Here is a 19,975-nt window from a genome sequence, read left to right as displayed (position 1 = left end):
AATAAGTAAATAATATAATAATTATGTATGCATGGAGCCTACATTATGACCCTTCTCTTTAGTTACTTGTTTCCCAGCCAGATATGATGCAATCATGTGCTGAACTGCATTTATATTGTTTTTCTTGGCAGATACCTTTAACAACTACTTCAACATTCTCCCAAACATCTCATTTTAAGTTCCACATAAAGCAGTTATACAGTTTTGCAACTGCGTGAAGGAAAGTACATGATGACAATTTTCATTTTTGTGTGAAGTATAACTAGTACAAGTCAATACTAAGTTATGGTGTATATTGAACACAGACTGTATACTATATATTAAAGATAGATCATATATTTTCATATTATGTATATTATTGATATTATAATATTTGCATAATTATATAATTATTATTTATGTACATTATTAGAAACGTATTAAAATTGACTGATTCACATGGCAGAGAAAATAGCTGTATACGTCAAATGTGAGACAGCTTTGTTGATTACATGAGCAATAGTTTTAGAGAGAGAGAGAGAGAGAGATTGATTTACTCGTGCAGATTCTGTTAAGCTTCTCCTCTGTTCATGCACCAAAAGTTAAGACCTCCACAAACGAAACTTAAAGACTTCTTGTGATTTATTTAAGATTTTTAAGACTTTTTATGGCCTTAAATATTAAAAAGTACATTTAAGACTTTTTATGTACCCGCGGGCACCCTGTCACCTATTACCATGACCTCAACAGAAACATGAGCTACAAACACACAGCAGGGGCAACCCTTTTTAAAAGCGCACCACATCCACTGGACCTTCTCTATACGATTTTCAAATATGTTTTTGAACAGTTAAAAGAGTATTCTTGGTTCAATAATTTCAGTTGTTGATTACCACAAACATTTATTTTATCTTGTCCCTCCTTTTCATAAAAAATAAAAAAAAAAAGAAAAAAAATAAAGAAGCCAAAATCGGTTACAGTGAGGCACTTACAATGGAAGTGAATGGGGCCAATTTCTGGAGAGTTTTAAGGCAGAAATGTGAAGCTTGTAATTTTATAAAAGCACTTACAATAATTCCTCTGTTAAAACTCATGTATTATTTGAGCTGTAGTGTTTAAATCGTAATTTTTGCGGAATAACAGGCTTTACAGTGTTACGGCATCAGGGCAACAAAGTTGTAAAGTTGGATTTAATTTTACAAAGAAAAGGTTAGTCAGCTATTTTATCACACTAAAATCATGTTAAAATACATATTTTTACAGCTTGTGGCTACACTTTTGAAAATGTGATTATTTTAACGTTAACGGAATGCCCCATTCACTTCCATTGTAAGTACCTCACTGTAACCTTGAATTTTAACCTTGAGTTTTTAAAGAAAAGGAGAGACGAGTCAATTTGTTTGTTTCTTTGTTTGTTTGATAATCGACATTATGCCACAAATGCTGTCGATTCCTTTTTCACACTCCAGGTTTTGCAATGCAGAAGTAAATGTTTGCAGGCTAAACTTTGACAGCGGTGAATGGGAATGAATGGGAGATCACAGCAAATATTATTTTCACTTACCCATTTGCTCCAAGACCAAAAGAAAAAATCCACTATTATGTTTGAATGACTTTTGAGAAGAGGAAAAAAAATTGAGAGCGGTGGTTGAGTAAAATGGGAGAAGATGCCAAATTTGCTGTCACTCTCTCAGCAGCTGTAATTGAAACCCCCTCACAGCTGTGGTAATTCATTTTTTTAAACGAATTCCAGGGTAATATAACACTAAGCATAATGTTATAAATTTATACTCAATATTTAAAAAAATTATAATATAAAAAAATGAAAAAGGTCTGTGAAAAAGGTCTATTGAGCTTAACTTATATTGAACCCCAAATATTCCATAAATGTATTTTGGAGGTACATCTTAGCCACCTTTAATTATGGAGATACGAAACTTAAATCTAATCAATCATACAGTGACTTCTTTTCAAGACCGCTGAGTATGGAATAAACGTAAGAGTTATTACCTTTTAATAAAACTATTTCAAGATGCGAACAGCGACTCCTGCTGGACATGATTCTTATTGCGCAAATTACAGGTGTAATTCACTCTTTCAAACAGAGGGGACAGTAAAGCACTTAGTTTCTAGCCCATGTTGTACAGTTAAAATGAACTAAATTTAACTGAATATTGTAAAGCAGAAGCATTAATTGACGTTTCGAAGATATAAAATGTTGACTAATGTAGCATAAATAGTTGAAGGTGCAAACAAAAAGTTAAATATGCTAATCAATATAATATTAAATTAACAAATAAATCACATTCTGGTTAATTGCCCAAAAAGGTTGAGTCCCGCTATTTTGCTCAGGCTGCGCTGCAGCGTCTATTCACAGGCGCGATCCCACTACTGATCAGTACGGGGGCTTTGACCTGCTCCGTTTCCGACCTGGGCCGGTGCACCCCTCCTTAGCCGACCTGGTAGTCCCGAGCTCCCCCAGGAGCACCATATCGATACCGAACTTAGTGCGGACACCCGATCGGCATAGTCCACAGCAGCCCAGAACCCCTGAGCTCAAGCGGTCCGCCAGCCTCAGCCTCCCAGTAGCTTGGATTACAGGCGCACGCCACCGCGCCCGGCGATATAACAAGAGATCTGAGCAGCTCTTCAATGTTTCTGAATCATCAATCCACAGACTGCCCTCTAGTGGTGGACGAAAAGTATGACATCTCCAGTCTGCACTAGCGGTTAACGAAAAGCACTGCAGAATTTTCACTTTAAAAGCCATAGACTGAGAAAATGAGCATGAAAATGTTTTTCTTCAGATATATGTTGTATGGTACCTGTATTTTGGGCTTACGGTCAGGTGACTGAAAATCACAGGTTCATGCGAAAAGGAATAACTGACGACTTTTATTATGAAGTCCTACTGTATTATCAGGTCTCATGAACTATGTCATAGTAGGAATACAAAAATACAAAGGATTTATAAACTCAATTAGATAAGGGGCAATGTGTGTTCTGAAACCCGTTTTGATGAAAATCTTTAATGTGTCTATGGCTTTTGTTTTGAAACGCTGTGTTTCCGCTGGGCGGATGGAAAGTCTCTCAAGGCTTGCGACAAAAACATGGCGACGAAAAGAGCCTTGTCCCTTTTACTGTCCGTCCTGTCAACTATAACGTTTTTATGGACAGAATCAGGCGAATGCAATAATGGCCGAAGTGTACGTTAAGGGTTTTTTCGTTTTATCTCACAGTAATGTAATGTGCTTTTTGCATAGGCTTGCTGATGTCTTGCATTGGGAGCTTGTTAGCATGCTAGGTTGTTCGTCTGGTATGTATGCAACTGATTTGTGACACTGACTGACTGTGAATGATTTTGTCTTTCTCAGTCAGGAGATGTAGTGGACACAGATTTCAGTGGGTTCTCTGTACCATTAGAGCACTCCTTTGAAGTGGGTGAGTATTAAAGTAACAACACCCAATTGCTTTATGAACGTGTTTCTCTACTGTACAGTCATCACTGCTTGTCTTTGTTGCAGATGATTTCCCCAGGTTTCGACTTCGTGGTGCCCTGCAGTTCAGGGGTGGGAGAGAGAACAGTGTGTATCTCTCCCAAAACCAGCTGTCAGAGAAAGATAGGAATACACTGAAGGTGAAAACATACGATTTATAGTTTAGGGGTATACATATGTTGGCCTTAACCGTGCATGTTTTCTCTCTGGTCTGATATTTTTGTACTCTTTCTCTGTGTCCCTCAGGACGTTGCAGCTGTTGATGGTCTATACAGAATCCGGGTCCCTAGAGTCTCTCTGCAGGCAGATAGACAGACGGAGAGACAATCTGAGGGTTACCTCACTGCATTCGTTAGAGCTGTAAGTTGTAGGGATAGTTCACCCAAAAATGAAAATTCTCTTCTCATTTACCTCATGCCATCCCAGATGTGTATGACTTTCTTTCTTCTGCAGAACACAAACGAAGATTTTAAGAAGAATATTTCATCTCTGTAGGTCCTCACAATGCTAGTGAATGGGTACCAACATTTTGAAGGTCCAAAAAGCACATAAATGCAGTATAAATGTAATCCATACAACTCCAGTGGTTAAATCCATGTCTTCAGAAGCAATTTGTGAAAGTGAAAGTGGAGATTTATAGTAAAAAATGACTTAAATATTGATCTGTTTCTCACCCAAAGTGATTGCATTGCTTCAGAAGGATTATGCTGCCTTTATGTGATATTTGGACCTTCAAAGATCTTTGATTTGCATTGAAAGGACCTACAGAGCTGATTCTTTTAAAAATCTTCATTTGTGTCCTGCAGAAGAAAGAAAGTCATACACATCTGGAATGAGTAAATGAGAAAAGAACTTTCATTTTTGGGAGAACTATTCCTTAAAGCTCCTACCACAACTAATGTTTACATACAATTGTTTAAGATTTTAGCCTAGTCCATTTCATATGTTCTGAAAGGATTAGTTCGCTCAAAAATGTTGATTCTGTAATTATATATGCACTCTCATGTTGTTCCAAACCCGTTTGAAATGTAAGATGAGATCATGTTGCTGTTTTCTATACTATGAATGTGAATGGTGATAAGGGACTGTTAAAAGAACAAAAGGCACAATTAAATAAGTGAGGAATGGACCACAACATAAATCATTATTCGCTGAAAATCTTCCCCTTCACTGTAGTCTCAACCTCAGACGGCACGCCCACTTACCACCACAGTCTGTGCAATAACCATCTGATGCACATAGCACACAAAATTGAAAAATGGTTTCTCGAATCACTCCAGCGTAAATCTGATTGGCTGGTGTGATGGGAGTTCCACGAGTAGACGCACACAGGACTTTTTATCAGTCCGCCTGGAAACAGAATTGTGTTCATAAAGTTTGCCATTTATAGAATGAGGGCAAAATCATGTCCAGGTTTGCCAGGTTAGTGACATCAAGTCATTTAATGACATGCAGAGTTTTGTTTGAGGCACATAGCAGAAAGTAAAGTAGATATCCACGAGCAGAACTGCTCTCAGATTTCATTCATGCTTGCACACATTCACTTTATGCTTTAATTTTATGAAAAAGATCACCATGGACATTCTGCTAAATGTTTTCTTTTGCAAGTAAATGAAGACAGCAATTAAGTTTTTGGATGAACTATTCCTCTGTTATTAAAATAATGGATATTTTCAGCTATCAACATTGTGTCATCTTTTCTCCACAGTGTTCATTAGTGGAGTCCCACCTCAGTGATGTCATCACCCTTCACACTGATGTCAGCGGATATGTTATCGGCATCTCTGTAGTGACAATCCCTGGGTCATGTCGCGGGATAGAGGTGGAGGATGAGGTTGATCTTGAAGTGTTTAACACAACAGTAAGCGTTGTGGCACCAGTCACTGCACCTGCGTGAGTACACACGTGCTTGCACCGCTACCTTTGTTACTTTAGGATTAATTTAAAACAGTAAAAGTGTAGACTACACGACAAATTCCAGCCTTACATAAACACTTTAATTATTGTAACAATTAGTGGTCGACCGATAAATCGGACGATATTTTGTATTTTTACATTATCGGCATCGGACGTTACATTTTCCCATTTGGCCGATTAGTTTCTTAAGCTGCGACGGCGCTGAGAATCGTGTGCTTGCACGTGAAGGAGCCGTTTGAGACATCTAAATGACCAATAACAGTTTGTTGTGTTACGTTCCATTGCATTACTACAATAATAGACTGGCGTACAACAACTCCTTATTTAAACGGTCCCCCATATCAGAGCAGTGACAGACACGTATAGAGCTCATTATGTTTAAAGAGCTAGTGTGTTTCATTCTCTCTCTCTCTCCTCAACAGTTCGCTCTAACTTTAATGATTTCAACATTGGTCAGATGAGAAGTGTGGCTAAAGCACCATTCAAACATGATTAGTTGTCCGGACATATATCCATAAAGTAATTATTACTGCGGACATCTGTAACATTTACCGTCAATTTGCACGGGATAAGCGATGTCTCTAAAAATCACAGAAATTGCTGTGTCTACAGCATTTACACACTGCTGTCATGCTGAACTGACCTATTACAGGTGCATCTCAATAAATTAGAATGTTGTGAAAAAGTTCATTTATTTCAGTAATTCAACTCAAATTGTGAAACTCGTGTATTAAATAAATTCAATGCACACAGACTGAAGTAGTTTAAGTCTTTGGTTCTTTTAATTGTGATGATTTTGGCTCACATTTAACAAAAACCCACCAATTCACTATCTCAAAAAATTAGAATATGGTGACATGCCAATCAGCTAATCAACTCAAAACACCTGCAAAGGTTTCCTGAGCCTTCAAAATGGTCTCTCAGTTTGGTTCACTAGGCTACACAATCATGGGGAAGACTGCTGATCTGACAGTTGTCCAGAAGACAATCATTGACACCCTTCACAAGGAGAGTAAGCCACAAACATTCATTGCCAAAGAAGCTGGCTGTTCACAGAGTGCTGTATCCAAGCATGTTAACAGAAAGTTGAGTGGAAGGAAAAAGTGTGGAAGAAAAAGATGCACAACCAACCGAGAGAACCGCAGCCTTATGATTGTCAAGCAAAATCGATTCAAGAATTTGGATGAACTTCACAAGGAATGGACTGAGGCTGGGGTCAAGGCATCAAGAGCCACCACACACAGACATGTCAAGGAATTTGGCTACAGTTGTCGTATTCCTCTTGTTAAGCCACTCCTGAACCACAGACAACGTCAGAGGCGTCTTACCTGGGCTAAGGAGAAGAAGAACTGGACTGTTGCCCAGTGGTCCAAAGTCCTCTTTTCAGATGAGAGCAAGTTTTGTATTTCATTTGGAAACCAAGGTCCTAGAGTATGGAGGAAGGGTGGAGAAGCTCATAGCCCAAGTTGCTTGAAGTCCAGTGTTAAGTTTCCACAGTCTGTGATGATTTGGGGTGCAATGTCATCTGCTGGTGTTGGTCCATTGTGTTTTTTGAAAACCAAAGTCACTGCACCCGTTTACCAAGAAATTTTGGAGCACTTCATGCTTCCTTCTGCTGACCAGCTTTTTAAAGATGCTGATTTCATTTTCCAGCAGGATTTGGCACCTGCCCACACTGCCAAAAGCACCAAAATTTGGTTAAATGACCATGGTGTTGGTGTGCTTGACTGGCCAGCAAACTCACCAGACCTGAACCCCATAGAGAATCTGTGGGGTATTGTCAAGAGGAAAATGAGAAATAAGAGACCAAAAAATGCAGATGAGCTGAAGGCCACTGTCAAAGAAACCTGGGCTTCCATACCACCTCAGCAGTGCCACAAACTGATCACCTCCATGCCACACCGAATTGAGGCAGTAATTAAAGCAAAAGGAGCCCCTACCAAGTATTGAGTACATATACAGTAAATGAACATACTTTCCAGAAGGCCAACAATTCACTAAAAATGTTTTTTTTATTGGTCTTATGATGTATTCTAATTTTTTGAGATAGTGAATTGGTGGGTTTTTGTTAAATGTGAGCCAAAATCATCACAATTAAAAGAACCAAAGACTTAAACTACTTCAGTCTGTGTGCACTGAATTTATTTAATACACGAGTTTCACAATTTGAGTTGAATTACTGAAATAAATGAACTTTTCCACGACATTCTAATTTATTGAGATGCACCTGTATATACTGTGCTGATTAATTATGCAGGAAATATTAAACATGAGCATATACTGTATCTGTGATTATTAGAAGAAATTGATTGGAATATCTGGCTAAATACAACAGAACTGGTGACATTAACAAGCCTGTAATATTGTATTATACTCTTGAATTAAAAATATGGACAATCCCTTCACATTATGTCATTTTATGTTCCGAAACACGGGCCGCAACATAATTTCCCGCACTCACTCTGCTCAAATCATAATAAAAAAAACTGCTTGTTTCTGTTTTACATGGGTAAATATTTAATATTTAAAGGTGCTGGAAAGTGCAGATTTATGGGCTTTTTATTAACATGTCAATTCGCATTGGATTAATATTACCAGGGGTTACTTTTACAGGCCATTTTATAGTAGTGCAGGAATGCACAGGCCGGAAAAATTCAGGGAAAATTACTGACATTACCTATTTGCACGAGATTAAAATTACTCAGAGCTCAGGTAATTATTACATTACCCCACATCCCCTTATAAAACTAATCCTGTACATATAGGGCTAGAAGTCAGGAGTGGTGGGACCAAGTCCACACGTTTAACAACAGGGAGTGGGCTCAAAATTTCCGCCTCAACAAGAGAAGATTTGAGTATTTGTGCGAGCCCCTACAGGCACGTCTGCTTCATAAGGACACGCCTTTAAGAAAAGTCTAAGGGAATCTGATATACGTGTTTAGACATATGTTTAGATGTCCAGCTATCGGATATGTATCTGATTTAAAACCACATTTGGAAGTGGCTCAATCGGATACAAAAAAATCAGTTTTTTCTGTTTACATGTGTGCAACAATATCCTATCTGTGTCAGATGTGAGTAGGAGTTTTTGTGACAGCGTAAACACAGCCAAAGTGACATTGATTAGTTTGCAGGTTAGTGTATGAAACTGGTGTAACTGCACAAACTGAAAGATTTGAAATGGCAATGTTTATAATGCAATTTTCCTGTATGTAGCCTTGAATAGGTCTTTCAGTCAAGCTGTTAAACCACTAAAAGACATACTTGTAATTGAAGATACATTGTGTAGGCTATATGAATGATACATATACACAATGTATCATCCAGTGATGGCTAGAGTAAATAATCTTTGTCCTTTGATAATGATTTGGGTAGAATTTAATGGGAACCTATAAGCTGAGCTCCATGGCACTGCAGAATTTTGACGCTGAGCGTTGGTGTTGTGTGCCAATCATCCACCAGTCACGTTTGGTGTGACTTCCCCCCCTTTAAGTTACCCTGCCGCTCACGCTTAACAAAAGTAGTTTTGAGAAAAAATCTTCCAATTATCAATGCGTGAAAAAGGCATCGATCCCAAGCCTAGTCTTTTACTATTAGCCTATATTAAATTGTATGATATATCGGCCTATCAGCCACCCTGCTCTCTGGGCACTGGAATCGGCCATTAAAAAAACCCATGTCAATCAACCTCTAGTAACCATTGCACCCACAACTTGCATGCGACTGAATGCCATGTGCTGCAAGTTCATTTGGATATTTGTTTGTCTCTTATGGCACTGATTTAGACCTGAAACTGCACCATTCATTGAGAGGATGGAACAGGAAATGGAAAAGAAAGGAAAGAACCCACAAGAGCAGAAATCCTTCTTTGCCAAATATGTGAGTATTTCTATTTTTGCTTTATGACACAATTTAATTACAACAATATGAATCCTGGAAGAATCGTTACTTGGGTTATGCCTGTTTTTACCTCAAATTTTTGTCAAAGAGGAGTTCACATGCTTGTAGTATTTGTTTTCAGTCTTGACTAATTATTAATGTGATCCATTTTTCCTAGTCATGTAGATAGTAAAGGTGTACAACCTTTGTATTATTTCCTTACCATCTTTCATGTCACATCCTTCATTTCACATCCTTTTGTGGAATATAACTCCTTTCCAAATGGCTTTGATTCCTGCTAATAGTTTTTGCTCTTCTATGCCTCTTTGGAATTAGTATATTTTTTTCTTTATCGTTTGTGTTTGAGTTATGGAACTAATGGACTCTTGTCTGAGCTCACTGTAACTGTTTGTTTATGGGTGTTGTATTCTGTGCGTACTGTTTCTTCATTTGCTGCCCTGCTCCATGTTCGAGTTGCAGTGTGACCAGTCCTGCATTGCAACAATGTAGTCCTTGAGTGTTCCTTTAACAGGACTAACTCCCGTGTGCGATTGATCTCTCAGCAGTGCGTGTTGTGGTCGGCTATTCTGTGTTCACTATGCTGTGACTGTGTTGTGTTGTGTGTGTTGATGTTGTGCTGGTCTGTGCTGTGTTCCAGTGGTATTTGATTCTGGGAGGTGCAGTGTTCCTCATGGCCACCAGTTCAGCACAGACCCCACCAGGGGGCGCCAGAGAGCAGAGCTGATTTCCATTTCAAGTACTGAACTCTCATTTCAGCCTATTTGGTTACTCTGTCACTCCAACTCCATTTCTCTCATTGTGTGTGTGTTTGTGTGTATGGACCTGCACACACACTCACATGCTTACAAACTCAAATCCTCTGATCTTTCCTCTGTTCTCAGCTTGGTGTTCAGTTGTCTGTGTGGTTCTTTGCTTTTATGTCTTTTTTCCTGCTGGGTCATGACCAAATCAGTGGTGTTTTGAAATATTTTGGAGGATTTTTGAGTGTTATGTGATTTAATGAAATCAGCAAGGTGACTAGTTTCAAACAGGTGAGCAAAGCTTTTCTCTTGAAGGTAGATTCATGTTCATGACCCATTCTGCTTGCTTCACTATTTCCTATTTTTTCAGTCTCATTTCTCCTGTTTTCTCCCTCCCAGAGGAATGTGATTTGTTAGAAGCAATAAGTGGTGGAGGTTGTACAAAGAGAGAAAAAGAGCGAGAGAGTGAGGAAGGATGAAACTGAAAATGATTTGCTTGTGAAAACTTGCCAATGAATTAAATCGCCTGTAATCGCCCTGCACCTAATCATTGACACGAAGAGGAAGCATTTAAAATCTGCAAAAATAAATATGTTAAAATCTTCTGTTCTCTTTTTCCTTTCTCTTTTATTTTCAGTGGATGTATATTGTCCCTCTTGTTCTTTTCCTGATGATGTCTGGAGCTCAGGATCAGTCGGGAGGCGGAGCCGGAGGAGGGGCAGCCAGTGGTGGAGGTCGATGATTCCCATGACAACAAAAACCCCTGTGTTGTACATAATAATTTAAAACAGATTTTGAATTCATTCACACACAACAACAGGCATACATTTATGGAAGAAAAATTATTCTAGAGAAATAACTTATGACTTCATTCTTGGATTGCATTTTTACTACTGATTTAATAAATAAAACATTTGATGACCATTAAAATTGGTTGCCATTGTTATTTAATAGAAAATGTAACGGAGTAAAGTGATTTTATAATTATTCTACAGTACATCATGGCACTTCAGAAACTAAAAGGTGATAGTTTAACCTTCATCTAAAGCTCTGTCTAGCTCTTAGTCTTGTTTCCTGACCCAGTGCCATTTAGTCAAGTTTGTTTTGAATTATGATGATGCTGGTAATACCATCCCTCTGCATCTCACCACCATAAATAACGGCATCAACCTAGGCTAAATGAAGTCATCTGCCATAACAGTGACTCATGCTATAGATATATCCCATTCTAAACTAATATTACTAATATGTTACTAATATGTTACTAATAGGGCAAATTCCATCACAGCTAAATATCTGTATTTTGTGAACTAATTTTAATTTAAAGGTATGTTCCCAAGGTCAGTAGAAGTTATCACCATACTGTTAGTTAGCACATAAGATTATTTGCAAGAAAATTATTCTGGTCCCTCAAAAATCCCCTATGCAATGTTACACTTACAATGGAAGTCTATGGGACAAGGCATTGCATCGGAATGGACCCTTTTCACAGACTGATGACTCATGTCTGCCTTAATTTAGCAGATTAAATTAAGAAAACTTTATTTTATTTTAAATTAATGTACATTTATATTAAAACAGTTTTTGTTATATTACTCTGGCATCAGTAAAAAAATAGTTACCACTGCTCTGCAATGGAGTTTCTAATACAGCGTGACAGACAATATTTATTATCTTTCTGTCTTCTGGCTGGCGTAATCCCTTTTTTTATTTTGATAAGCTGTGGAAATGTATAGTGGATTCTTTCTTTTACTGTTAGAGGAAAAATAATGGATTCTGTGGTGTCCCATTCACTGCTATAGAAGTTTACCCCACTATAGTTTACTACTGCATGTGAAAAGGATCCATAAACATTAACCTTCCTATTCTGTTCGCTTATTTTTGACCAAAATATTTTTTTTTCTAGATGTAATGTTACTGAGCAGTAAAAGACTTTGTGACTCTTCCTCCATTTGCTGTCTGAACACACAAAATAAATAAATTAGACTTGATTCGATAAGTCTATGTAGTCATTAAAAAAAAAAAAAAAGACCTGACCGACCATTGGAAATGAATGGAAAAGACTTTATTTTGTCAAATAAAATCTATGAATCAGCCACAATGCAGAACACACACATTAATGAGGGGGTAAAACCATAACACACCCACAATGCAGCACACAGAAATAAATGGGTGAGACTAACACAGCCAGAAGGCTGAACAAAGTCTGAGTCTTCTGTTTTATACACTCGTTTAATTTTCACATTCCATTTCTGTTTATTACTGTTAATTTCCTTGTCAAAACAGTAAAAAAAAAAATCTTAACTTTCACAAATAATAGTTTTATAATGTCTAAATATATATCCAAATGTATGACTACACAGTTGGTGGCTGCATATAACACTGCAGCCATCTACTTGCTATTATTGTCAAAACATGATTTTCAGGCATGTTATTTTTCTTTTTCACAAGATGCCAGCAATCTGCCCCCAATACATGACACAGTCTCTATAAGTTAAGGTTTTTACTGTTTTGGAGTTAAATAAGCTCATTTGCATATGCAAATTTATGTGAAATTGAGAAATGTATATGTAAATAGGATCTAAAAAACATAAAATATCAAATGTAATAATTTCTTTAAAAAAGTTAACCGGCCTTTCTTTAACAGAATAGTAGGGTTAAAATACACATTACGAATGTATATCCACCACACTTAAACATTATACGTGTTAGCATGGGACTACTGAATTAAATCAGTTTCCTTTTCTGGGTAGTTATATCCAATCTTTCACGAAAACTGAAAATGAACAAACATTTTTGCAGAACGTACCCCAAAATGGGAAAGAAGTCCCTTCTTAAGTGTTCCGGAGTGAAAACGTTACTTTTAAATGTTGGTAACTGGTTAATAACCAGTAAATTTCTTTCTGATAATTTTTTTCATGAAACCAAAACATTGTTTCCCCAAAAAATTAGTCATCTCTATATTTAGTTGAACATAAGCATGTGCTTTGATCGTGAAGGAAAGTGCTGCATCATGCATTTCTTTGCCTAATTGCACATTGTGGACGTAGCACTCTGTGACATGCTTAAGACCTTTTGACAACTATATAAATATATATATAATTACTATGTATACATGCATGGTTAATCCAGATACAAGGAAAAATATCAAAGTAAAAAGTTTAAGAATCAGAATGAGCTTTATTGCCATGTATGCTTCCACATACAAGGAATTTTTCTTGGTGACAGAAGCTTCCAGTGCACAAACAATACAACAAGACAGAGATAATAATATATATATAAAAAAAGAATAAAAATAAAGAGCAAATAGAAATGTAAGTATATATAGAAATATACAATAAGACAAAAATATACATATAGTATGTATGAGGAGTGGGAGGTGGTCATGTGTCTGTCACTGGGGAGAGAGGAAGCAGTAAGGACCATCACCTGGTGATTAATTATGCATAACACCTGTTTCTGGTTACAGTGATGACGGAGATGGGCTTAAAAAGGCCGCTGAGAACGCCAGTGACAGAGGGAGAGTTGCGTGTAGCTGGAAGCCACATCTGTGTCTGAGAACCTGTTTAGTGTTACGTGAAGCTGAAAAGCCTGCTCTTAGTTACATGAAGCTGAAAAGCCTATACTTTGTCTGTGAAGCTGAATGCTGAATAAAAGCTGATTTACCTGGACTACAAACTCGCTTCCCACTGTCTTCCTGCTGAAACCTTTACAATGTACAAATACAAATCTGTTATATACAGTGCAAGGGAATGTAATGCAGAAGAGGTAGGATATGTTAAATAATATAATTGACTAGGCTGTGCATTGCACGTAATTATAGTAACGTTTTAACTGCTTATGAGATGGATAGCCTGAGGGAAGAAACTGTTCTTGTGCCTGACGGTTCTGGTGCTCAGTGCTCTGTAGCATAGAAGGCAACAGTTCAAAAAGGTAGTGGGCTTGGTAAGTGGGGTCCAGAGTGATTTTACCAGCCCTTTTCCTCACTCTGGAAGTGTTTAGTTCTTAAAGGGACAGCAGTTTTTAAAGGGAGGGCAAGGGGCAACCAATAATCCGCTCAGCAGTCCAAACTGTCCATTGTAGTCTTCTGATGTCCGATTTCATAGCTGAACCAAACCAGACAGTTATTAAAGTGCAGAGGACTGACTCAATGACTACTGAGTAGAACTGGATTAGCAGTGCCTGTGGCAGGTTGAACTTCCTCAACTGGTGAAGGAAGTACAACCTCTGCTGGGGTTTTTTCACAATGGAGTCAACGTGGGTCTCCCACTTCAGGTCATGTAAGATGGTAGTGCCCAGGGACCTGAATGACTCCACTGCTGCCACAGTGTTGTTTAGAATGGTCAGCGGGGTGAATGTTGGGGTGTTCCTCCTAAAGTCCACAATCACCTCCACTGTTTTGAGCGTGTTGAGCTCCAGGTTGTTTTAACTGCACCAGTGAGCCAGCCATCCAACTTCCTTTTGTATGCATACTCATTGCCATCTTGGATGAGGCTGATGACAGTAGTATCATCTGAAAACTTCAGGAGCTTGACAGAGGGGTCCTTGGCAGTGCAGTCTTTGGTATACAGGGAGAAGAGTAGTGGGGAGAGCACACATCCCTGGAGGGCACCAGTGCTGATCATACATGTGCTGGAAGTGAATTTCCCGTCTCACTAGCTGCTGCTTGTCTGTCAGAAAGCTGGTGATCCACTGACAGATAGACGTGGGAACAGAGAGCTGGGTTAATTTAATCCATAGGAGAGCTAGGTTGATGGTGTTGAAAGCCGAACTGAAGTCCACAAAAATGATCCTTGCATTTGTCCCTGGTCTGTCCAGATGTTGCAGGATATGATCCAATCCCATGTTGACTGCAACATCCACAGACCTGTTTGCTTATAAGCAAATTGAAGGGGATCTAAAAAGGGTCCAGAGATGTCCTTCAGGTGGGCCAACACCAGTCTCTCAAATGACTTCATGAACACAGAGGTCAGAGCGACGGGTCTGTAGTCATTAAGTCCTTTGATCTTGGGTTTCTTTAGGACAGGGATGATAGTGGAGCATTTGAAGCAGCGAACTTCACACTGCTCCAGTGATCTGTTGAAGATCTGTGAGAAGATGGGGGCCAGATGGTCGGCACAGGATTTTAGACAAGTGGGTGAAACACAGTCTGGGCCCTGTGCTTTCCTTGTCTTTTGTTTCCGGAAGACCCGGCACACCTCCTTTTCACAGATCTTAAGTGCATGTTGAGTGGGGGGAGAGAGAAGGGTGGATGTAGGAGGTGTTGGTGTTTGTGTGAAGTGAAGTTCAGAGCAGGTGTGGGGTGTGAGACTGGGATTTTCAAATCTACAGTAAAACACATTCAAGTCGTCAGTCAGTTGTTGGTTCCCTACAGTGTTGGGGGATGGTGTCTTGGTGTCTTGTCTTTCATGCCTCTCCATACTGATGTAGGGTCATTAGCTTAACTTGTTTTTCAGCTTCTCAGAGTAGCTTCTTTTAGCCATTTTAATTTCCTTAGTGTGTTTTTGGCCTGATAATACAAGATGTTATACCTGCTTCTGTAAACATCCTCTTTGGTGTGACGAAGCTGTCTGAGTTTTCCTGTAAACCATGGTTTGTCATTGATGAACGTTAAATAAGTCCTAGTAGGAATGCACATATCCTCACAGAAACTGATATATGATGTCACAGTATCTGTGAGCTCATCCAGATTGGTGTATGCAGCTTCAAAAACACTCCAATCAATGCAGTCAAAGCAGGCTTGTTGTTCCAGCTTTGCTTCATTGGTCCATCTTTTTACAGGCTTAGCTGATTTTAGTTTCTGCTTATAGGTCGGGAGAAGATGAACCAGACAGTGATCAGAGAGTCCCAAAGCTGCTCTAGGGACTGAGCAATATACATCCTTTAATGATGTGTAGCAGTGGTCCAGTATATTTCTGTCCCTGGTGGGGCTTGTAATGTGCTGGCTGTATTTTGGCAGTTCACAGGTGAGGTTGGCTTTGTTGAGATCGCCGAAAATAATAATAAGTGAGTCCGGGTGTTGTTGCTCTGTGTCTGCGATCTGATCAGCCTGCTGTTGCAGCGCTGCATTCACGCATGCGTGTGGAGGTTTTTCATTTCAAATCTTCTCTGTATTACGGTTAAATATGATGCATTTATATAGATTTGATGCTGCCAGGTTTTGACCGAAAAGCAGATCTGTAATTAAAACAAATAATTAAGTAATTATCAAATTATTGCATGTTAAAATAAAATTTGGCCCGCATAAGATGACGTTTAGTCCAAACATGCCCAAGCAGTGTGTGCATTAATCAAGGAGAGAGAGATTTTGGTTATATTAATTGATCTAAGAAGGAAAGATGTATTTTGAAACATTTAAAATATTTTTGGGGATATATTTCAAATTAAGAATACATTTTAAAATACGTTATTTTATATAGGCTACTGAATACTTTGCTTGTTGTGATTTCTATTCTGATAATTCCCCCACAAAAATTTTAATTGCTTATTATCACTTATTTTGGTTGAGACAATTCCCTTATTTTGAGCTTGTTTTCGTGTTCTAGACCAGGGGCTAGATTTACAAAAATGTTTTTAAGAAAAAATTAAGAAAGTTCTTAGGATAATTTATAAGCAAATTTGTTTCTTAAGAATAAAAAGACTTTGACATTGTCTGATCAGCCTGCTAATGGAGTTGCCTAGTGGAATAGCCTACAACAAATTCAATACTTCAACACTGGCAAATCATTCTGGTTCCAGAACGTAATTGTTCTAACTGGTTACCAATTGGAAAGGAGGCTGCGGAACACTGGAACCAGAACAAAAAAAAATAGAGTTCCTGCTCACAACGAACCGAAATGAGAAACATTTCATTTTTAGTCCCTGGAGCCAATTGTATTTAGTTTAACCAGAGATACTAACCTCTGTGGTTCTACCATAGGAGAGAGTGTAACGACAACTAGCGTGTTATGACAGTAAATTACCGTTTGCGGATACCATCCAAATGAATGATGAGAGCCGTAAACTGACACCTACTATCAGAAAGGTGAACTGAGCACAAGTGCAAGGCCCCAGATAAGACAAATCAGAGTTTGTTGAAAAAAAAAAAACTTCCAAATGAATGCGATAACATGAATAGCATCCAGATGACAATAGGGCAGAAAGCTTCCACAAGGTGAGTGCACATAGTAACATTAGATGAATGAAATCCAACATCAGGTTCAAGGTAGAGATTCAAAGTTCCCTCCCCCACCCACCATTTGGCAAATTCATTGGACTCAAGATGGCGCCAAGTATGGCTGCTGCGTTGCGAGCTCTGACACAACATGGCAGTGTTTTGTTTGTTTTATTCACAATTCTTATGTTTTTGTCTTGGATGTTGTCTGCCTTATTGTCTACGACAGACAAACACTTTTGGACATTGGTTCAGCAATTTCACACCGTAAACCGGACTTCAAATTCCTCAATGCCGACCCGCTGTTTACAAACATGCAAGCGGAGCCCTTTGTCTGGGCAGTCCGGACACGGAAACGCAGGAGGAAAAGGGGAAACAGAGCCGGCGTTCTCATCAGAGTAAGACGCCGCGCAAATCGACCCCCGCTACCCAGTATTCTACTGGCAAATGTTCAGTCTCTGGATAACAAGCTCTGCGAGCCGAAAGCGCGGATCTTTTTCCAACGAGAGACGAGGGACTGCTGCATTATCTGCCTAACAGAAACTTGAATGTTTGCGGAGATTCCAGATTCAGCCATTGAACCCGCGGGGTTCTCCGTGCACCGAGCAGACAGAGCGAAAGACCTCTCAGGTAAAAGCAGAGGTGGTGGTGTATGTTTTATGATCAACAAATCCTGGTGTGATCAGAGGAACATACATTCTATCAAGTCTTTCTGCTCTCCTGATCTGGAATTTCTCATGCTTCTGTGTCGACCATTCTGGCTACCGAGGGAATTCACAGCGGTCATTATCACAGCTGTGTACATTCCCCCACAAGCCGACACAGACCGGGCAATCAAGGAACTGTATGGGAGTATAAGTGAGCAGGAAACCGCGCACCCTGAGGCCGTGTTCATTGTGACCGGGGACTTTAATAAAGCCAGTTTCAAATCAGTCGCACCAAAATACCACCAGCACATTAGTTTCAACACACGAGGGGACCGGGAAAGACACAAAGTCATTTGTAAGTAAAGGGCTCTGCTGGTATAACAAGGTCTTTCACCTTTGTGCTTATAGGCTTCTGTAAATAGCTCCCATAGGTTGAAATGTGCAAAGTACAGCCGTGCCCTGGCTCAACTTCATTGTTTCTTTAGCTTTAGGGGTGTTAAACTAATGAAGAGAAGGCTTTGTACATATTACTGGCAAAAATACATATCTCAAGGAGTTTATCCCTTGCTGAATTGTTGGTATTGGGTAATTTGGGAATTTCTCTACAAATAGATCCCATTCAATGAGGAACTATCATCACAGTCCTGATGAATGTTTGGATACCAAGAAGCATAGTAGTATTAGTATTTTATATTGTATTTTATGTAGCTAAAAAGTGTTTTTATAAAATTCTGTGGCTAAAATCATCAATTCACACTTGGCCAGTCCAATCGAGTCACACCTTTCACAAATCATTTGCTCTAAACTGTTAATAACTGTCATTATCTGTCAACCCTCATGTCGCTTGAAACATGTATGATGACTTTTTCCCCAAGGAAAACAAAAGGAATTAAATACATGAGTAACACTTTACATTAAGGTTCCATTCGTTTAAATTAGTTAATGCATTAGGTATCACGAACAAACAACTAACAATATATTTTTACATCATTTATTAATCTTTGTTAATGTTAGTTAATAAAAATACAGCTGTTCATCGTTAGTTCATGTTAGTTCATAGTGCATTAACTAATGTTAATAAATGCAACTTTTGATTTTAAAAGTGTTGAATACATGTTGAAATAAACATTAACAAAGATTAATAAATGCTTAATAAGCATTGTTCACTGTTAGTTCATGTTAACTAATGTTGTTAATTAATTTTAACAAATGGAACCTTATTGTAAAATGTTACCAATACATGGTGATCATCTCTCAAGTTCAGTTGAGAGAAAAAGGTTATGTACTATATAGCCAGAATTTAAACCAGTCTCCTTGCACACTAAATAAAAACATTACCACTAGACTAACATATCATACAGCAGAACAATTAACTACTAAGTTGTTAAGAAGTGTATTCTCAACAAAGTGAGCAAGACTGCCACTTGTGCCCAATCCAAAACAAAGAACACATGATGTGCCTGAATATGCATCATGGTGTGTGACTCGCTCAACCTTTGCCAATATAAATCTTTTGAGTCTGAACTCAATCCAAGACCAAAACAGACACAAGCACAAGAAGAATTGCATGGCATGTGAGAAAAGCACACAAATATCACAGGAAAAGGAAATAGAAGAGGCCTCAGTCAGTTGTCAATCATAAATCTGCCTTCCTGTAACTGTCTGACCAGCTGTGTTGTCATGACTACCTCTGAAATTCATAGAGCACCTGCCAGGGATGCCGCTGTAATTTTGAAGTATTCTGAGCTTGTGTTTTGTGTGAAGGTTTAGTGAGGTCTCACGTTTTGTTTTTGCCCTAGTAACCTTGGCATTGTAGTCAGTAATGGAGAGTATGGCATTATATAATGTTTGCATATTTTAAGTAAACTATGATTGATATAGCTAATGTGTTCTAAATACAGTGTGGTTCAAAAGTCAAAGATTCCACTTGGGAACATTTTTATTTTTTATTGTATTATTTTATTAACAATTGGTGGACATACAATGTTGTTTAAAAGTCTTTGTCTACTTGTGAAAATGCTTCATTTTTTATTTTATTTTTTACAAATTGGTGGACATACAATGTTGTTTAAAAGTCTTTGTCCACTTGTGAAAATGCTTCATTTTTTATTTTATTTTTTACAAATTAGTACACATAATGTC

At 38.4% G+C, this 19,975-nt stretch overlaps 2 protein-coding genes across 3 annotated transcripts in view; one reads left to right on the top strand and one right to left on the bottom strand.

Annotated features, from left to right (window-relative positions):
- Nucleotides 1-2,594, bottom strand: part of LOC127451964 (myosin-binding protein C, fast-type-like) — a 53,500-nt gene extending 50,906 nt beyond the window's left edge. The window contains exon 1 of the mRNA XM_051717061.1: nt 1,990-2,594. The gene's annotated coding sequence lies outside the window, so the exon portion shown is untranslated. The remainder of the gene's footprint in view (nt 1-1,989) is intronic.
- A 429-nt stretch (nt 2,595-3,023) lies between these two features.
- LOC127451942 (ER membrane protein complex subunit 10) lies at nt 3,024-12,506 on the top strand. 2 transcript variants are annotated; one of them, XM_051717029.1, is made up of 8 exons: nt 3,024-3,185; nt 3,354-3,420; nt 3,504-3,616; nt 3,723-3,836; nt 5,185-5,369; nt 9,179-9,272; nt 9,931-10,029; nt 10,671-12,506. In XM_051717029.1, exons 1-7 carry the CDS (start codon nt 3,090-3,092, stop codon nt 10,015-10,017), a joined length of 756 nt encoding a protein of 251 aa, XP_051572989.1. In that variant the 5' UTR covers nt 3,024-3,089; the 3' UTR covers nt 10,018-10,029; nt 10,671-12,506. The 2 variants fall into 2 exon arrangements, with proteins under 2 accessions (XP_051572989.1, XP_051572988.1); XM_051717028.1 differs by lacking the exon at nt 9,931-10,029 and having other exon boundaries at nt 10,671-12,502.
- The last annotated feature ends 7,469 nt before the right edge of the window (nt 12,507-19,975 follow it).

This window comes from Myxocyprinus asiaticus, chromosome 14 (assembly GCF_019703515.2).
Source record: "Myxocyprinus asiaticus isolate MX2 ecotype Aquarium Trade chromosome 14, UBuf_Myxa_2, whole genome shotgun sequence".
In the NCBI taxonomy this organism is placed as follows: domain Eukaryota; kingdom Metazoa; phylum Chordata; class Actinopteri; order Cypriniformes; family Catostomidae; genus Myxocyprinus; species Myxocyprinus asiaticus.
Note: the sequence above shows the minus strand (reverse complement) of the source record. Positions and strands in the feature narration are given on the sequence as shown.

Excerpts from the sequence above, each read along its gene's own strand:
- LOC127451942 (XM_051717028.1), top strand. The coding sequence starts at position 3,090 with ATGGCGACGAAAAGAGCCTTGTCCCTTTTACTGTCCGTCCTGTCAACT. Across the intron at positions 3,617-3,722 it reads AAGATAGGAATACACTGAAG|GACGTTGCAGCTGTTGATGG; the intron begins GTGAAAACATAC and ends TGTGTCCCTCAG. Across the intron at positions 9,273-10,670 it reads AATCCTTCTTTGCCAAATAT|TGGATGTATATTGTCCCTCT; the intron begins GTGAGTATTTCT and ends TTTTATTTTCAG.